This window comes from Odontesthes bonariensis, chromosome 10 (assembly GCF_027942865.1).
Source record: "Odontesthes bonariensis isolate fOdoBon6 chromosome 10, fOdoBon6.hap1, whole genome shotgun sequence".
NCBI classification, from domain to species: Eukaryota; Metazoa; Chordata; class Actinopteri; order Atheriniformes; family Atherinopsidae; genus Odontesthes; species Odontesthes bonariensis.
In genome coordinates, this window is record NC_134515.1 from 28,737,477 (window position 1) to 28,755,948 (window position 18,472).

The 18,472-nt window shown below is 40.6% G+C and overlaps 3 protein-coding genes across 4 annotated transcripts; 2 read left to right on the forward strand and 1 right to left on the reverse strand.

Moving 5' to 3' along the window:
- Nucleotides 1-60: 60 nt before the first annotated feature.
- On the reverse strand, nt 61-4,314 carry LOC142389905 (glucose-induced degradation protein 8-B homolog). 2 transcript variants are annotated; one of them, XM_075475138.1, is made up of 5 exons: nt 4,119-4,314; nt 3,683-3,810; nt 3,383-3,579; nt 2,919-3,116; nt 61-1,598 (listed from the first exon to the last, which is right to left on the reverse strand). In XM_075475138.1, exons 2-5 carry the CDS (start codon nt 3,798-3,800, stop codon nt 1,425-1,427), a joined length of 687 nt encoding a protein of 228 aa, XP_075331253.1. In that variant the 5' UTR covers nt 3,801-3,810; nt 4,119-4,314; the 3' UTR covers nt 61-1,424. The 2 variants fall into 2 exon arrangements, with proteins under 2 accessions (XP_075331253.1, XP_075331254.1); XM_075475139.1 differs by having other exon boundaries at nt 3,683-3,871.
- A 3,827-nt stretch (nt 4,315-8,141) lies between these two features.
- On the forward strand, nt 8,142-12,928 carry dnajc5aa (DnaJ (Hsp40) homolog, subfamily C, member 5aa). The gene is made up of 5 exons (XM_075475140.1): nt 8,142-8,296; nt 9,169-9,297; nt 9,394-9,607; nt 9,706-9,877; nt 9,966-12,928. The coding sequence occupies exons 2-5, from the start codon at nt 9,188-9,190 to the stop codon at nt 10,067-10,069; spliced, it is 600 nt and encodes a 199-aa protein (XP_075331255.1). The 5' UTR covers nt 8,142-8,296; nt 9,169-9,187; the 3' UTR covers nt 10,070-12,928.
- A 1,704-nt stretch (nt 12,929-14,632) lies between these two features.
- LOC142390352 (tumor protein D54-like) lies at nt 14,633-18,299 on the forward strand. The gene is made up of 9 exons (XM_075475764.1): nt 14,633-14,728; nt 15,699-15,814; nt 15,911-16,059; nt 16,290-16,337; nt 16,764-16,865; nt 17,124-17,150; nt 17,638-17,673; nt 17,794-17,842; nt 17,927-18,299. The coding sequence occupies exons 1-9, from the start codon at nt 14,716-14,718 to the stop codon at nt 18,002-18,004; spliced, it is 618 nt and encodes a 205-aa protein (XP_075331879.1). The 5' UTR covers nt 14,633-14,715; the 3' UTR covers nt 18,005-18,299.
- The last annotated feature ends 173 nt before the right edge of the window (nt 18,300-18,472 follow it).

Sequence of the window (18,472 nt, forward strand, 5' to 3'; positions counted from 1 at the left end):
AGGCGTGTTCGGCATCACCCAGGTCTTTAGTACACAAAAACACTCACGACAGAAAGTGGATCAGCAGGATTCACAAAAGTTTGGTTTATTTCAAAGTAACGCAAATCCGATCTTAAAAATGTGGACTGACAAAAGGCAGGTGAGCAGTTTGGATCTCGGTGTGTGTCGAACACAATTTCTCCAAAGAGAGAAAAAAAAAAATTCTACCTCAAAAGCAACGACAACTTTAGCAGCGACTCTTAAATATAAGGAAACTAAACAGGCGACAGTAAACGACCTTTTCCTCACAGAGGAGAAAAAAGGAAACATACATGCAGAAAATACTAAAGTTTTAAAAAGTGGACGAATTAAAGCAGTCTCCTAAATACCTGCCAAGAGTTCAATTCCATGAACTTTGGATAATTGACAAGAACACCAAAGCAGTTGGTTCCATCCAAATATGAAAACTTGAACTAGACCGAAGCCCGATTTGTGAAAGCAGCTTTCTCTCAAACAGAGCCCTGCATCCATCAGCAGAAGTCCACTCCTCACAGTCCTGTAATATGATGCCAAACACAATCTTCTGTAGCATATTGGGAGCGGTGTTCATTGTGATGCTCAGAAAAGGCTCAGCTTGGTAAGAAAACCGACTGCCACTTAAATCCGCCAGTCCGGACTGGTTTCACCTTTGAACACATGGAGTGAGGAATTTACGAAGGATTACATCCGATAGATAAACTGTGTGGGAACACTCTAACGTCCCCGGCTTGAAAAGCACGAGTCAGACTTTTATAGCAAATAGACAAAACTCTTAACAAATAAAATGAGAAAAATACACCAATTAAAAGTATTTTACAATAATAAAAAGTGTAGCTTTCCATTTATTTGAAAAATAGTCACGTTTCGTTGGTGAAATTTCGTATTTCAAACTCACTTACCGACTTAAACCATCCACCAACTCAACCTAATCACATCTTCATTAAACAGGGCACTTATCACGTCGCTCAGAGCTCCCCTCCGACACGGGGAGTCCAGATTTCAGCCCCACACACAGTAACAACACTGTTCATGTACACCATCGGCTCTCACTGGCAAACTAAAGTACTGTCTGTGGAAAACGGTCACAATAAATAATACCGACGGCTTAGGCTTTAAAAAGACAAAATATAAAACGGCGTATTTGAATTTTGTTGTCGCCGAGCTCCATCTAAAAACGCAGGATCTGTAATCAAACAGAACAATTCTGTCACTTTGCAAATACAGCAATTTACAGATTGCACAATAAGTCTTACCTGTCATATATGAAACATGAAGGAAAGAAACAAAAAAAGTAGCATCTGTGTTTTTTTTTTGTTTTTTACATATATGTTACCCGGCTTTCACACAGTCACTGACTGATCATAAATTAAGGGGAGTTGGAAGGAGGTTGTTCCGCTCTGTTCAGTTCACTTGGGGTCCTCGATGGTGCCCGTGCTCAGGTCCGTCATTTTGGGATATTTCACCTTCTTCTGGTCCAGCTCATTCTGAGCCCACAGCAGCAGCTTCAGGAGTTTAGCCAGTTTGGGCGTCGACTCCCTGTTTTCATAGTCCAGCACAGCTTGGTTCACCTCGCTCCACACCTGTTCATCAAGATACGAATTAGACAAATTTCTCGACACAAACTATTTAAGACCTACCCTCGCTGTGTCCCTTGTGTTAACCTCGCACGCCTCTGCCAAACAAGCAACAACTCGATAACCGGGTTTCAGACCTCAGTTTATCTCATTTCATACAGCAGACACACAAATGAGGCAGATCTGACACAGAAGACCTGTTGAACACTGCCTGCAAAGGACAGTCTCACTCCAAGTAAATTCTGAAACGATTTTGGAGGAGCACATACGTAAGAATTAAAAAGTTTGAGACACAATAAAATCTACTAACCCACTAATTACCGACTGTTAGGACATAAGCTTATAACCTATATTTATGCAACATCTTCTGGTAACCACAATAGCACAGATGGGCAGGGGATGACATCTTGAATGTTTCAAAAAGTGCTCGTATTGCAGGGCTGTCACGATGATTACATTTTGATAGACGATCATTTATAAGACAAATAATTGCGATTAACGATTCAATGGTCTGTGTCCATTTTTATGTCATTATTGTATAATAAGTTTTCTTATTATTCAATCATTCACATAACATTCATTAAGTATAACAGCCATTTCTTGGAACTGAATATATCAGTTTGCCTTTTAGGCTCTCTAAACAAAAACTTCTAACTGCAGATATATCACGTCCACAGCAGAGGACGGGGCGCAGAGAGATGACGTCAATCAAACTGAAACGACACAACTAGATCACAAATGTGCTTCCATTGAGTGCTACTGAAAAATAGTTTCTTGATTCTGCTCCCGCCCGCTCCCAGCTTCATTCCTGAACTCCATTATTGTTATTAAAGCTAACTAAATAACCACCCAATGCTAGACCATTTTATCTTGTGACTGCACATAGAGACATTTCTTAAAAAGGTTTAACTTTTGCAAGATGCAAGATTTGCATCGGGTCTTCTAGTTAACTTCTAACTTTTTTCATAGTTCTTGCAACGGTTAGGCAAAGTGCCCCTGCCTCCTACCTCAGAGAAAATACAGATCATTTGGGCACGACTAGTAACTAGCAAGAGGCTTGTCAGTATTGCTATCAGTGGTGCATATACAAACATTTTAAGATATTCTTAGGGCTCCCCTGTGTCCTGTTATCCTTATAACCTTTTGGTTTGAAAGCACCCATTTATTTTCCTTATAACAGAACCAACGAACCAAGTTACAAATGTTAAAGCACCCTACTCATGGCTGCCTTCATCTCAGATATTTTTACCATGTTGCAGTGAGATAGTTGAGCAAAACCAATTCATTCCAATCATCACATTAACAATCACACAAAGACTCGCCTACCTTTTGCCGCTGCATCATGTTGAGCAGATCTCCAAAGGGCGACTCCTCTGGGTTGTCGAAGGCCAGGAGGGCTAGTGTTCGCTCCATTTCTGTCAGACACTCTCGGCTCTCCTCCCCCTGCTCTGCAAGTTGTGTTTGAGCGAATTCAAGCGCTGACTCAGTCTCTCTTAGTCTGATTAACTCAATCAAATGTTGCTGCTGCAAGTGGGGAAACACAGAAGTTAATGGTGATGAAAAAGTACATTAGTGACTGTTAAATATGGGATAAAATGTTCATTTAAACATTAGGAGGGCTCACTACACTGCTTTTCCCTGCTATCAAGTCTATAAAAGTCAAACTTATAGTCTGATCTGTTCACCCTTTATCAATGCAACTGACATAAACTTCATAAGCATACAACAAAATACTTTCCTTCATGCAGACACACATGCTAAAACCAGAAGAAAACGCTGTGTGACTGTACCTGCAGATGAAAATACAGGTATCGATTGGTATCAAGTAGTTCTGGGTGTAGGCTGTTGATAAGTGCAATCGCTTCCTGTATCTGGCCCTTCAGTATCATCTCTCTAATCTTTATCCTTTCATCCAAAGAGTCCAGGTCCACACTCGGCTCGATCCCAGACTCCATTCGAAACTTCTCTGCCGCCTCTTTGAAGCCCTCTTCAACCATGTAAAACAGACAAGTGCAAAGAAATTCAGACTAGCTCAGTCAGTGGGTTGTATATACTGCTTACAGTCACTGTTTGCAAACTAGATGCCTCACCTGTCACCAAGTAATTCATGATAAGTCGATTCATGTCCGCCCTCTGTATGTGAACATTGTTTAATTTGTCCATCCACTCCTCTTTTGTGATGTCCTCTGGCTTTTCAGCATAACTCATCTTTGGTGTCCTGACAAGTGGGAAACGTGTGAAACGTGACAAGACTGACACAGCTTGGTCGCTGTCTGTACCTACACGAACAGTAACGTTACAACAACTTATTAGGACATATATTGAGAATCAAATGCACACAGGGATATGAGATAATGCAGAATAAAAAAAATAAAAAAACAATAACACTATATTTCTGCTTATATAACCGCGGTTAAAGACTTGCAAGCGCCACTAAAAATAATTAGGAAATTCACCGAGGCTTCCAAAACAAACCCATTTCCTCCAGAGCAACAGCCCCAGCTAGTTATCGTTTTGTCAAATTACCGTGCAGACACAAGGCCCCGCGATTACCCTTTCACGCAGGATGGAAATAAGTAGTTTCTCAGCAATGTGCAGTCTTGTTGGTGCTTCTATAATTGTAACAATAATAAAAACTGTAAACCGTAAGCACACGATCTCAAGATTTTCGCAGCTAGCTAACTAGCCAAGCTAACGTGATAACCTCGCGATAGGTATGTCAACCCTGTGAGTTCTTCTATTGGCGAAGACTGTGACGTCATGGTTGCTGAGGGATCGTGAGAGTCAGTACAGTGAGTGATCCAATTAGGACACGCGGACTTAAATGGAGGGGGGGGGATTGTAACTCGATAAGAAGTAGTTCTTATCCAATTTATACATATAATATATTCTTAGCCAATTCGTAGATTTAACTTTAATTCACTTTTGTACCGCGGGTTTTTACAGTAAGTCGTGTGCGTGGTGTAGTGGTGTACAGACAAGTAACCTCAAAAAACAAGACACCAAGTAAAAGAGACATGACAACCATAAATCGTTTCAGAATTAAATTTGAGGACTAGGGAAATGTCACGTAGGCCTCATTTAGTTTGTAAAATGTTGAAGTTAAAAAGTGATTCATGAAATATTCATTTGTTTATGTCTCTATGTGGTTATTGTGGTATTTGAGTCAATTAGGAGATTTATATTTCTTTATGTTTATTTTGTATCTCTTTGTGGTCATTAGCTGTAACTGGGTGGGGTTTTCTCAGATTTTGGTTTTCATTTTCTTTTCAGTTTGTATCCTGTAGGTCTTTTTGGTGGTTTCATCTCCCTCTGACATACATTTTACGTTCCTTGGATAAGACCAAGGGCCCCTGACCTTCAGGTCCCTGGACTTGTATCCTGTATGCATATTCATTAATAGGTAAATTAGATTTTCTCTTTTCAAAAAATAAATCCAGATGAAAGACCATAAATATTAATTAGATTTTGTATGTGTTATAGTCTCTTGCCCATTGACCGCTGGGATAGGCTCCAGCCCCCCGCGACCCGATGGATTTCAAATTTCCATTTGAGATATTTAGTCAAAAACAAACAATAAAAAACAAAATATTAAAGCTGCTACCTCAGATAATCTTCCAAATCTAGACCACAACCCTCTATACCCTCTGAAGTGAGCCAAAATGGTGGAGTCAAACAGCATTTTATCCTGTTCTTACACAGTAAAAAGTTTCACAGATAAGGTCAAGACACTGCTGGTTTGTTCCTTTTGCAATGCAGATATAGTAGCCATGGAGCATACTTTGTCATCTTTTCCCTCCCATTAACAGCGGAAACAGAATAACTTAACTGACTGTAATGAAGACAAAATGTATTATGTACAGTAACAGCCGAGTTTGGGACACCTCAAGTGTGTTTATAGAAAGTTTAAGTAAATCCTTAAGTGTTTAGATTGAGTTTAGATTAAAAATCATAGACCCGTGGGTATGAGTAAAATTTGTTTTCAGATTATGTGCAGTGTTCAGTAAAGAAGAAAAAGGGGCAGTACGGTCTTTATCCCAGCCTTTTAAGTTGGATGAATGTGCTGTTTGATTGTATTCTTCTCTCTTTCGGCAAGGTGAAGGAATAATCAGAATACACTGAAAGGGAATCCTTTAAAAAAAATGGTATGAGAGTTCAAGGAGTGGTTTAATGTGGATGGGAATGTTTGAACACATTTTAGGTCACAGTCAAACATCTTTTGGGAAGTTTGGATTTACCAGCAGCATGAAGTCTCGATGCAAATCACAAGCATCCATCTAACTTCCATGTCCCTCTCTTCATCCCTCCCTTCAAATTACAGTGCAGGATGTAAATCATGAAGTGTGGCCTTTTCTGGTATGATTTGTGTAGATTAGACCACATAAGATTTAGGACCTGACAGCACATGCATCTCTCCTGTTTGCCCCATAATTCAGTGCCCCGATGGATTTATATTGCTAATTTCCTTTGTGAACACTTTAACACAGCAGACAACGCACAGATGGAGTTTCTGTTTGGCAGATACAGGAACTAAACTAAGGTTAAATGAAACAGAAAAATGTTGCTAGGGTTACATCTTTAAAAAAAAAAAGAAAAATTGAAGTCCAGGGTCTATTGGATTGTTCAGGCCAAACCTTTTTTTTTTGATACCAGCTATTTCAAACTCAATGTGTGATTAGAATGTAAATTATACAACACCCTATGTTGTCTTTCAGTATCATTAAAGGAGAAGTTCAGGTTTTTTAAACCTGGACCTTATTTCTGGCATAAAATACTGATAACAGTTTGGTGAAAGTCGGTGTCCTTCGGAAGATATTTAGATCACTCGAGAAGATCCACTTATATCCATATAACGGGAGAGAACAGGGCATAGACAATACAGCCTCTAAATAAGGCATTATCTGTCTTTATTTCACCAATACTTTAAGCCGAATGAATGAATGAACGTGCAACTATTGCACTGTTAGTTCAGAGCTCACCGTGTTGTTGTTACTGGGGGCTATCGGGGGGCTTATGGGAGCTTTATACACATGCTTCTACTGGGATGACTTCATCAACGCGCCCCGCTGCAGCAAAGCTTATTTACTCCATGCTTGGTTAACTTCACACGGAGTTTGCTACTGCTAGTTTTGTGCAACATGCCAGGATATTTATCAGAATTTGACAACGTGGAAGACAACTTTGAGTTCAGCTCATTCACTCCTTAGCGGAGTGAGTGAGCTGCGCTGCAGCAGCGCGCGTTGACAGTGTTATCCCAGTAGACGCATGTGTTGAAAGCCCCTATAAGCCCCCCGATAGCCCACAATAACAACAACAGCTCTGAACTAACAGTGGAATAGTACGAGTTCATTCATTCAGCTTAAAGTATTGGTGAAATAAAGACAGAAAAATGTCTTATTGAGAGGCTGTATTGCCTATGCCCTGTTCTCTCCCGTTATATGGATATACCCGGATCTCAAGTAATCTAAATATCTTCCGAAGGACGCCGCCTTTCACCAAACTGTATTGGTGAGTAGATGAACATTTTTATGCCAGAAATAAGGTCCAGGTTTAAAAAAAAAAAAAAAAACTTCTCCTTTAACCTTCCAGTTCTTTAAACAAGCATGTCTGTGTGATGGACAACATTTAATGAAATGGTTTTCCTATAAGGGGGCCATGTGCTTAAAATGTGATGTTTGATAAAGGCATGCCTTTTAATGTGTCCAGAATATGGTTTTACATTATGGATGGAGGAAATGTTGTCTTGAAGGCAGCATCTTTTTCTCTAAAAGCTCAATCTTTTTCTCTGCATTAATGCTGTTATCACAAACGTTTGTGCGTTGCCAAGAGCACCGATACCATCACTAACCCTGGTTTTTGGTGCTGATAACAGTCTGGAGAGTCTTTGGTCCGTAACACACGGCATCCAATTCTTCCAAAAACGGAGAAGCTGACAGTAAGATGTAAATAAAAACCGAATGCAATGATTTGTAAATCTCACAAACCAAGTTCTAGTCACAATAGAAAATAGAAAACAACTCATATGTTGACATCCTTGATGGCAACAATACTCCTAAAAAAAGTTGAGACAGGACCATGTTTTCTACTGTGTAGCATCACCTCTTATTTAACAACAGTCTGTAAAGGTCTTGGAACTGAGGAGACCAGTTGTTGGACCTTTGTGAGGGGAATGTTGCCCCACTCTTGTCTGGCACAGTACTCTAGCAGCTCAACAGTCCTGGGTCTTCTTTTACGTATTTAGTGTTTGATGATGCAGGCAGGCCAGACTCTTCTACAACAAAAGCATGCTGTGGTAAACAGAATTTTATTCTCAGATTCAATGCAATTTTAGTGGAGATCTGTCATTAGAGTCAAACGTTTATCGAAATAGATTTGACGGGTTTGTCTTGAATTGCAGTTTTGTTCTAAATGCTATAATTAAGTGCACAAATGATGCAACAAAATGTAGTCTTTTACTTTTTCATTGCTGAGTTTTAAAGGCAGCGTCTCACCACTCTCATCTCTCTCTGTGCACGCGCACGTCGTGTCGCCGTGGGGTGTCAGGGGGGCGGAGCCGACGGACTGCTGCATCTGTCCATGGTCGTGAAGTGCGAGCTAGAGAGGGTCCTGCTACGTGCGAGATGCGGCCATAGTCACGCTACACTGTCAAAAATCAGACCGTTCCTGGATCGTTCGTTTTGCAGCGCATCAGAGCCGACTGAAAGGTGAGCCATCGCGTGCGTCTCGATCCTTTATTTTTCCTCCAAACACTGGCCCTTGCCCTTGAAAATTCCTGCTGACGATCCATCCCTGCCTTGCATCAAGAACAGGCCAGGAAGCAAACCAACATGGATGCTGTGCGCTGTAGCAGTGCAGCTGATGATGCTTGCTCAGAGATTATGCCCCTCAGCAGCGGCGCACTCGTGGTATCTAATCCTTCTTGTAGACAATCTACACACGGACTCGTCAAGAGATGAAAATTGACAGCCAACTCTTAGATAAATGAATTTTGGGTAAAAATACGAAAAAAGACAAATATAATAATAATTTGAGGGGGCTTCAAATAGACCAGTGGCTTTTAATTTCTGTTGCGAAGACACCCATTTGGAGGCAGCGTTATTCTAGCAAAATGACTTAACCGTTTTTTTTTTTCTTTTTCTTTTTTTAATACTTGCTGCATCATTTTTTATCAACCCCGTTGTTACTGGTCTGTCTGCAGGCATGTCAGCTTCTCATTCATTTACTAAAGCAGCGTAAGCATCATTGGCCCTGCCAAGATGCCACACAATCAGTATAATCAACTAGAAGGGTTTATGTCACTGCTGCAACCTCCCTGAAAATCTGCAATAAAAGATGCAATTAATCTCATCAGTCCAGCAGTTAGCCCCTCGTGGAACTCCCTTTTTTTGTATATTTCCTCACAGAGCTGCTTGTCAGTACGGTTGTGTTTGATGGTGACGGCACAGGAGCAGCTGTTGCTCGCAGTTAGGAGCGTCCAGCTTTCAGTCACACAGGCTCTTACTTCTGCGCGTCCTGATAAACAGGTCTCTGAAGTGCGACATACAGTTCATTTCAGTTTTCTCATTTCTGTGTCCAGCCTGTGGACGTGAGGCATCATGGCTGAGCACCAGAGACAGCGTTCTCTGTCCACTGCCGGGGAGTCTCTCTACATCGTGTTGGGAGTGGAAAAGGTGGCCACAGCGGACGATATCAAGAGATCTTACAGGTGAGGCTTCACTTCTGTGACTTGCTCGCAGAAAAGTCTGACTCCTATCCGCTGTCAGTATAATCTCTGTTATTCAATTGTTATTTTCTGCAACAGGAAACTGGCGCTAAAGTTCCACCCTGACAAGAACCCTGACAATCCAGAGGCTGCAGATAAGTTCAAGGAGATAAACAACGCCCACGCGATTCTGAATGACCCCACAAAGCGTAATATTTATGACAAATATGGCTCTCTGGGACTATACGTGGCTGAGCAGTTTGGAGAGGAGAACGTTAACACTTACTTTGTCCTTTCAAGCTGGTGGGCAAAGGTGAGAGAAGAGAAAAGTCTGTACCTATTACTGTCTGCTCTGTTGTAACTGTAGCTAACATTCATAGTCTTGACTTTCAACACTCTGTTTGCTTGCAGGCGCTGTTTGTATTCTGCGGCCTGGCCACAGGATGCTACTTCTGTTGCTGCCTGTGCTGCTGCTGTAACTGCTGCTGTGGGAAATGTAAACCCCGGCCTCGGGAGGGCCAGGAGCAGGACTTCTACGTGTCCCCCGAGGACCTGGAGGCTCAGCTCCAATCTGATGAGAGAGGTGAGTCTGAGCAACTCCTGTCACACACTTGGTCGGAAGGCCAGTGACGGGACGATCGCTTGAAATGTGGTTGCTGTGTTCCAAACAGAGGTTGGCGGCGACCCCATAGTGCTGCAGCCATCAGCAACAGAGACAACCCAATTAACATCGGACGGGCACTACTCCTACAACACCGACACCGGCTTCAACTAACCTTCCGCTCCCATCAGTCCTGGCCCGGGGTCCTGCCTGCTTCCCTGCTCCACTTTTCAGATTCAGATTCAGATGAAAGAAGGAGGCAATCCATCTTTCCACTACAGAAAGAGAGCCATGCAGAGGAGAGGGACTAGTAAGCATGGCCTATGAAAGGAACTAATAGTCACATCCCTTGCACCCCTCCCTGATCGTATTTCCCTCAGCACAAGAAGAAAAGAGAAACTACTCAGTTGTTTCCCTTTTATTTCTTCTTTTGTATTCCTTAGCCTTTAATCGCACAGTTCGCCTGCCCAACTTCCCCCTTCCCATAGTCTGCATCATGGTGTAGCATGCACTGTGTAGAAAATATTGTCTCCAGATTTTCTTTACACCTTGGCAACATTTTTCCTTAGCAAGACTTGTAATATATGTGCAGTAATGTTCGAACGAGTTCAGCTCGCAAGGAGAATGATGAGTGATGTTACAAAGGTGTGTTATGATGAGGGATCGGAGAGCGAGAGGAAGTGCGTTTGTTGGCTTAGGTGTTAGGCGCCATCATTAAACCTTCAAGAACTGAGTTGTCACCCACATTTTACACTTTGCACTCCTGTTTCGCAATCAATATTTTTTCCAGCGGAACATGTCACCTGCTGTCGTCAGATCTGCAGTATGTCTTTGGCACTGTACGTGTTTGTCTTTTCGTGTGCTCCCCTAAGGTGCAGAGCTTTATTTGCAGACTGTTTGCAGGTCAGTTTCAGCTTTTCTCCCCTTTTGAAAATTGTGTCATTGTAGGACACAGATTTCTTCCCAGACTTGCTGCAGCAGGTCATGCTCATGATAATTTCAAGAAAACTTTTACATTTCAGTACAAATATGATATGGTGTGCTTCATTGCTAATAGTCTTGGTACATATTATTGCTATTTTGCCATATCATCTGCTACAATTTTACAGTTATGCTCGAAGCACAAATTAGAAAGAATCTCAGACAAAACAGTGACATTAATGTGATTTAGAATTCATTGCGAAAGGAGATTGTATTTATTTACTCATTTATTTTCTTAGTTTGGTGAAACATTTTGGCTCTTGGTATCCAGCCAAGCTGCTGATGTCTCTTCTTTCTTTTCATATAATTTGTAAAAACGGTAAAACACCACAGCTAATTAAGACTCAGTGAAGCTCTTTATTGCTGTAACTTTAGTGGTTTGTGTTACATGAAGCCAAGGAGCTCCAGTTCATCCAGCTGACTCGGATCGGCGCCGCTAAGAGGCAGATATAACAGGTCTCCATCAGCTGCAGTGCAGAGTGCGACATATTTTAATGTGTTAGGACGTTAATATGATGTGAAAAAAAGCAAATGTCACACTCTTCCTCAAGGATTATTATTCTCATCATGTTCTTTTTTTTTTTGTCTGTGTGTTTTGAGCCGAAGTCCAATGGGTCTGATATTCTGTCCGATGCTGTGATCGTTTATCTTTGTCGACTTTTTTGAATCAATGTAGAGTGAGGAGCTCGTCAGGCATATCGTATGTGAGCCAGTGCTACAGGCAGCTCTTAGAAAAAGAGATTTTTCAACCCGCTCAATTTGCATATATTGCCACACATATTTGCCATAAATCGCCATGAGCATCTTTGCCATTTTTTCTTAACTGCTAACAATGTGTTTCAATGGTTTACAATTGGTGAGCCCCTGTAGCCCACCCTCTGCTATTAATGGTATGGATGTTGACCTCTGTGGCCCTTGTATGATGTTTCCTGTAACCTTTGATGAAAAATAGACGTTCCTGTCATGGCCTTTTCATTGAGATACTGAAAAATGCTACTGTAAATGTTCTAAGTTGAATGCACTGTGTGTTTAAAAAAATGTACTGGATCAATGATCAGGAAATGACTCCATATAAAGACTTACATCGTATATAGTGTAACTATAGTGAAATCGTTATATGATGCATTTTCGGAATTTTATTTATTTCATACTCTTGTCATCTTTCAACGGGTGATTTCCTATCATCTTAAGTGGTATGGTGTTGTAATGTAACCATTAAATTTAGCCAGGAATGGGTTTAATGGTTAAGGTCGCTTGTACATACACTTGGCCCATATAAAATATAAACCTTAACGTTTATGTTGTAGCATGGTAATCGTGTGTCTGGAAGAAAACAAGTGGATCATTGATCTAATTTGCTGTTGTTGAATAAATGTTCCTCAACATTTTGACTCATGTCCTTAACAAGCAACATGTTTTTTTTTTTTTTTAAACAATTCTTTTTCTGTTAGTCTGTTTATTTGAACCATCCCCCGTTTCAGTAGATTAGAGAGATCCAGGTAGAGGATGCATTTTGTTTTTTGTTTAGTTAAAGTATTAATGCCATTTACCATAAAATAATAACGGAAATTAAGTTGAAGGGTCTTGTTCAGAGAACAGACCTTTGTCATTATTGTTGTTTTTGACATACTATTTATGTATGTATTATATTAGCACTTCTTGTGCATAAATAGAAAGTCAGGATTTTACTTTCTTATAGCTGTAAGTGAATACATTTGTATAGGACTGTGTCTGGCATAAATACGTTGTATATTTTCAGATTTTTTTTAAAAAAGAAGGTAAGATTCTTAAAGTGGGGAGAAATCTTAATCCCAGTAAGCAGGATCCAAGAGTGACACTTTCTCATTGCCCATTTTGTCAGACCAACTATTGAAAACTTAAAGTTATCAAGAGAAACAACAAAGTGTCTAGTTAATTTCATATCAATGATAAAAATATTTCGGTTATCATTTTATGATGAGGTGTCATGTTTTATGTGCGTCACTTTTACTGCATTACACATGCATTACAGCAAAGTGTCATAATCCCCACAGAGATGTAGAAGTAAAACTGCTGCATGAAAAATAAAACTCTCACAGAATAAATACATTAGCTTTACTCATGCTTCAGTAAATATGCTTTGTTACATTGCACCTCCACTGGAATTATTAAGGCTCTGTTTGACACAGAAACACTGATGAGCTGTGATTAAAGAAATGCACGATGGTGGTAATATCCATGGAGCACATTTGCATATATACATTTCCTCTACCTAAGTTATGGTTGACACAATGAGACTTTATGATCAGTTTACCTATGCACATGCAAGTACAAATATCACAGCATTAAAGAAATACACTAAAAACTCTGCACAAGTACATACCGGCATCAAATGTCCTAATGGAAGCAAGAGATATAAATATACACAGGGGCGGAGCTATAGGCGGGGTGGGCGGGGCAACTGCCCCTGGGCCCAGGGCCCTCACCCACTCAACCAAAAAAAACAAAAAAAACACGTGTATATAGTTCCCAGTTTGTTTGCATCGCAATGTTCTATGTTTAAACATTCCGAAATGTTTTGTTGCAATCTTTGCAAATAATGTATATAGTTTAGCCTAACCCAGCCACTTGGATGCAGTCAGCTCAAACAGGTGCCGGTCCCAAGCCTGGATTAATGGGTTGGGTTGGCGTCAAAAAATAGCTGGTTTTCTCGTCACTCGATGGATGAGATGGACATGCTTTAATGAGCGCGCGCACGTGTGGGTGTACGTGCGCGCGCACCGGAACGAGGTGGCCCGGTCGGGATGTTTTGCCCCTGGGCCCTGTTCGCACTTGTTCCGCCACTGAATATACAGATTGATGCAATAATGTATAAAAAGTTGGTAGAGGTCAATTTCAGCTATCATGTATTGTTAACACACTCCTGTATATAACATCCTAGGAAAAAGTATGAACCTGCCCAGGAACTAAATGAGTGATGATAGTATATCAGAATAATATGTGACGCAAAAATTAGGTCTGTCAGAAATGTGGCACATGAAAATTACATGTGAGTCTCAAAAGAAGAAAATAATTGGCAAATTGGTTATTATTTTTGCAAAATCTGTAACGTGATCTGTCAGCGAGTGTTGTTGATGCCAGAGAACCAGAGGAAAACACAAATCTGACAATATATGTGGAACTTCCTCCATATACTCTGTGTAGAGGAGATGCAACTTTGTGTGTGTGGCAGTGGGTTGTACCAGCAGATGGAGACAGGTCCTCACTTTACTACAGTAGCTTACTTTGATGAGGGTTAGGGTGTCCGATTTTCTTCCCATTTAGGAGTCTGTGTAATCATCATTACAAGTGTTTTGCACTAATTGAGAATGTCAGGTACGCTTACTTTGGCCATGCCACAGTTTCCTAATTATAGGCTTAATCATTTACTGTTGCACAGTGATGTAAGTGGTACTTGAGTAAAGGATCTAAAAAAATTATCCAACTTTAACTGGCCTACTCTTAGTATGTATCACATAATATTTTTTCCGTGTGTTATCCTAGAGGCATGTGTAAGTCATTAATTTGGTCGTCCACACGCTTTATGAAAAGGTAATATCATCTTATTAATGTTTTGGGGGAGGGGGTATACGTTTATGGGTTTTAGGGTAATTTTTGTGCTTTTGTTTGTATGTTTGTCGTGGTCATCCCTGCAAACGTCGAGTGTGAGAGTGAAAGTCACTTGACCCAATAATAGCCTAATGATCCTGGCTGCACCCCCCCACCCCCCCCCCCCCGCTAGTCTCTGAGTTGAGCTGCCTGAATGGTGACAGTTGGCTGCAACTAGCTCGTCGAAACACTCCGAGTTGGAAGAGGCAGCAATGAGCCAACAAGGTAAGAACAACTAAAAGTTGTAAATACGGCGCACTGTGTTTAATATACGTCGATATACTGGGCAGCTAAGATGTTTTTGGCGAGTTTATGCCAACGTTAGCTTCGTGCGCAACAAGTTAGCTATTAGCCGGCTAGCTCGTTCGCTAAGCAGAGGAGTTCAGCACTGAGGACAGCTCCGATATGCGAGGGTCCACTCGGCTTATACATAAAAACACGCAATGCTCGCTCTTATTATTAACATAACTACAAATGGTTTAAAGTAAAGTAAACTCCAGCAACATATACCCATATAAAGTATTCAGCAGTCTCATATGCTGCTTGCACATTTATCTGTTTGTAAACGGAGTGTTTCGTTGGGGCTTTGTTATCCATCAACTTAAATGTTTCAAATGTTATCTTAACTCTGAAATATAATGTGTGTGTGACTTTTGTTTACTGTATACCCACATGTAATTAAATTTAATAGCTGTAATCTGGCTCTTGCTAGAAAGGCTCTGGTATGTGAAAGCATTTATCCCTTTAAAAATCACAATTAAATGAAAACACAGTTATTTATTCTCAGTGGTAAAAGAAATGGGAGGGAAGAAAATGCAATGGTGTAAGTCTGTTCAAAGTCCTAAAAATTGCTGCTAACTAAACCTAGAAAGCACATTCAGTTGAGTAAAAAGTACAATAGCTGCCTCTAAAATGTAATCTCATTGAAAGTAGAATGATACTGGCATACTGTTAAAAACAAGGAAAGCAGATAACTGTAGTTCTTACTTTACCATCACTACTTCTGCCTATCTATCTCTTGATAAATCATAGGGTTTTTATGGGGATTTTTTAGCCGCATTCTTCTTTTATGATAAGTTTATATGCTCTAACACAGGTTAATCTTGTGTGATTGCAACGTTGATAGTCATATTTGTGTCCCATTTTGCCTTTGTCGACATCCATGTTGATATTCTCCCCCATGTCTGTCTCTAAGGTTTTAATGGGGCTTCTTCATCTCTCAACTTCTCCACGAGGATCACAGGAAATGGGTGTTCACACACAGACCTAGCAGACGATGACTTAGAAAACCTGCAGTTCGAGCTTGCAAAGGTAATGCAGCTTCTTTGGGCTGTTCAGCACGATGTGATACAAACACATTTTTTTTGTTGACTTTAACATTTTAGCTTTGTCTGTATTTTCACATAGACTGAGGATGAGATTCAGACCTTGAGACAGGTGCTTTTGTCCAAAGAAAACTATGCAGCGGACATCAGGAGGCAGCTGGGAATGAGTCCTATCAGTAACATCAAACAGAACCTGTCCAAAGGCTGGCAAGACGTCCAGACCTCAGCCCCGTAAGTGCATCTGGACCCTCACAAATATGGAACATGAGTACAGTAGGAATGTTTACTGGATGCCTTAAAACGGTTTTAAATGGCATATGACACCCAACCAGTGCATTTGTCCGGCATTGTTTTAGTGTGACATGGTTACATAACCTCAAAATGCGCACTTATGACTGTTGTGGCTGTCCTCTCAAGTCAGTAAAATAATCTTTCCACCTGTGCATGTTCTGTCTTTTCAGGTATCTCACAGCCTCTGCCACTCTGGAGGACTTCAGCCACTCCAGCGTGTGAGTTTTTATCACCATGTTTCCTGAAAAAAACAAAAGCTCTTTCGCTGCTCAGGGACATGCCACGTTTTGCCCTGCACACACATGTTAAGGAGGGATTCCTTCCAGGAAACAAGTGATGGGATTGCCCAGATCAAACAGGATCGGTGCCCCGTTAATAGCAGAGCAGCCTGACCTAGCACAAGAAACAACGGCATTAGCAGAAACAGCAGGAGCAGCCGTTAAGTGTTTGTTTGAAATAGTAGGCAAGGGATCTTCTGCAGCCAGATGGACAGTGACCACTGACGCACATAAGCTCGTTGTTGATTACGTCTCAGTTTGTACCTTAGTCTTCCCTGTATGTAATCACTTGTTATGTAATATAAGGCAACACCTAGACCTCTCTTCAGTCACATACCGAGCTGTACTGCTTATTTGTGTCGGCAGATATATGAAAACACGGGATGGCCTCTGTCACGCAGGCCAGGTGACATCTGCCACACTGTCCGGTGTGGGCGTGGTCATCACCAGGAGACTGGCCCAGATGAGGTACAGCCAGAGTTGGTTATTGGTTTTGCTCTTTGCTTTAGTTGCCCCTCAAAATAAAGTGCAAGTAGAACTTGATTTAAGACATTTTACAAGAGTATTCCCTTGTTATTTCTTTTCAGGCAAGTAAACAACCCTAATCCGCTCACAGTAGTGCACAGCGGTAGCTGATAAGGCTGTTGTTATCATCCTTGTTAGAACGGAAGCTAGTGTGACGTTATGTGTGTGTGTGTCTTTATCTTCATGCTGCAAACTCTACAGAGCCCTGCCTCTTCCAAGCCCTCAACGGTAAGATTAATAAATCATTTTCTTAAAAGGAGCTTCAAAGTTTCAGTTTTTAATGATATTCAGTGAAATTAAAAACATTCTTTGCAACATGTATTGTTAGTATTTTTTTTTCATTCCATTTCAAAACAAAATATGCAACTCGTGAGTGCAAAAAGGGGCCTGAGCAGTGAATTCTGTAGCTACTCTATATAAAAGGGAGGTGTCGTGCTTTTACACATGTTCAATTTCTTTAAAACTTGTTAATCCTTCATGCAAGTGCAGAAAGACCCACAAGCTCAAAAATTTCCTCGAAAAAAGGATCCCATGCTGTGTAAAAGTCGAAGGTTTTGTCCCTCACAGTTTTACTGAGCTTTTCATGAGAATTCAGATATGCATTTTTAAGCACTTGAATGAAACAAAAGAAATAAAGATCCTTTTCGTTTCTCCTTTTTGAAGTTTATCTGTCCCTTTTCATTTTCCAACTTCATTCATTGTGTTTCTCATACAGCTCCTTGAGTCACACGATAAGCGTGCCAACTATGAGGTAAAACATCAACACCTTTGTGTATGGAAACAACATTCCGTGATATGCTGCGTCTCTGCCTTTACTCTATTTATCGCTACCTTTGTTTGTTTTTTTAAATTGGCCCTCTTATCTCTCTAGACATTCCTCAACATTCAAGTCTTTTGAGGAAATGGTCGGCAATGTGAAGGTGAGTTTGTACAAAGTAGGCACGTCGGTACCAGTGGTTAACACATCCTACACGAGTATCAGTGTCTTGTTTCTGAATCCAAAGGATAAGATGACTGGAAGTCTGTCAAATAATGGAGACACCTCTGGGTTTGAAAGAAGATCCGCACGCAACACAACATGAGATGAACCCACCTACTGAAACATCCTACCGTGAATTATGGAAGAAAAGTACTTTTGATTCCTCATGCTATTCCTGACAGTTAATGCAAATTAGCTAATAGACTGTGCTAGATTTGAACTGATTTTGACATCAAATATCGAAACAGTGTTTTATTAAGTATCGCTCAGAATGTTTCATATGAAATTGTCATTTATTTATCTTTACACACGCTGTAAATCCATCTCCTGAAATCAGCTGTGTTGCAGAGTGTTTTTGTAATGTTATATTTTTCAATTAAAGTTAATAGAATGGTGAATGGTTTGTTGTCCTTAAGTGAAACGGTATTATCGGTGGTTTTGGTTCCAGAGGGAATCTTTTAATTGTTATATCATTTCACAAGAGCCTCTGGGCGGCGCTAAAGGCTCTACATTGAACTGTTTTGTTCATACTAAGTACACTAGTTATGACAGTCTATACGTTACTACTGTT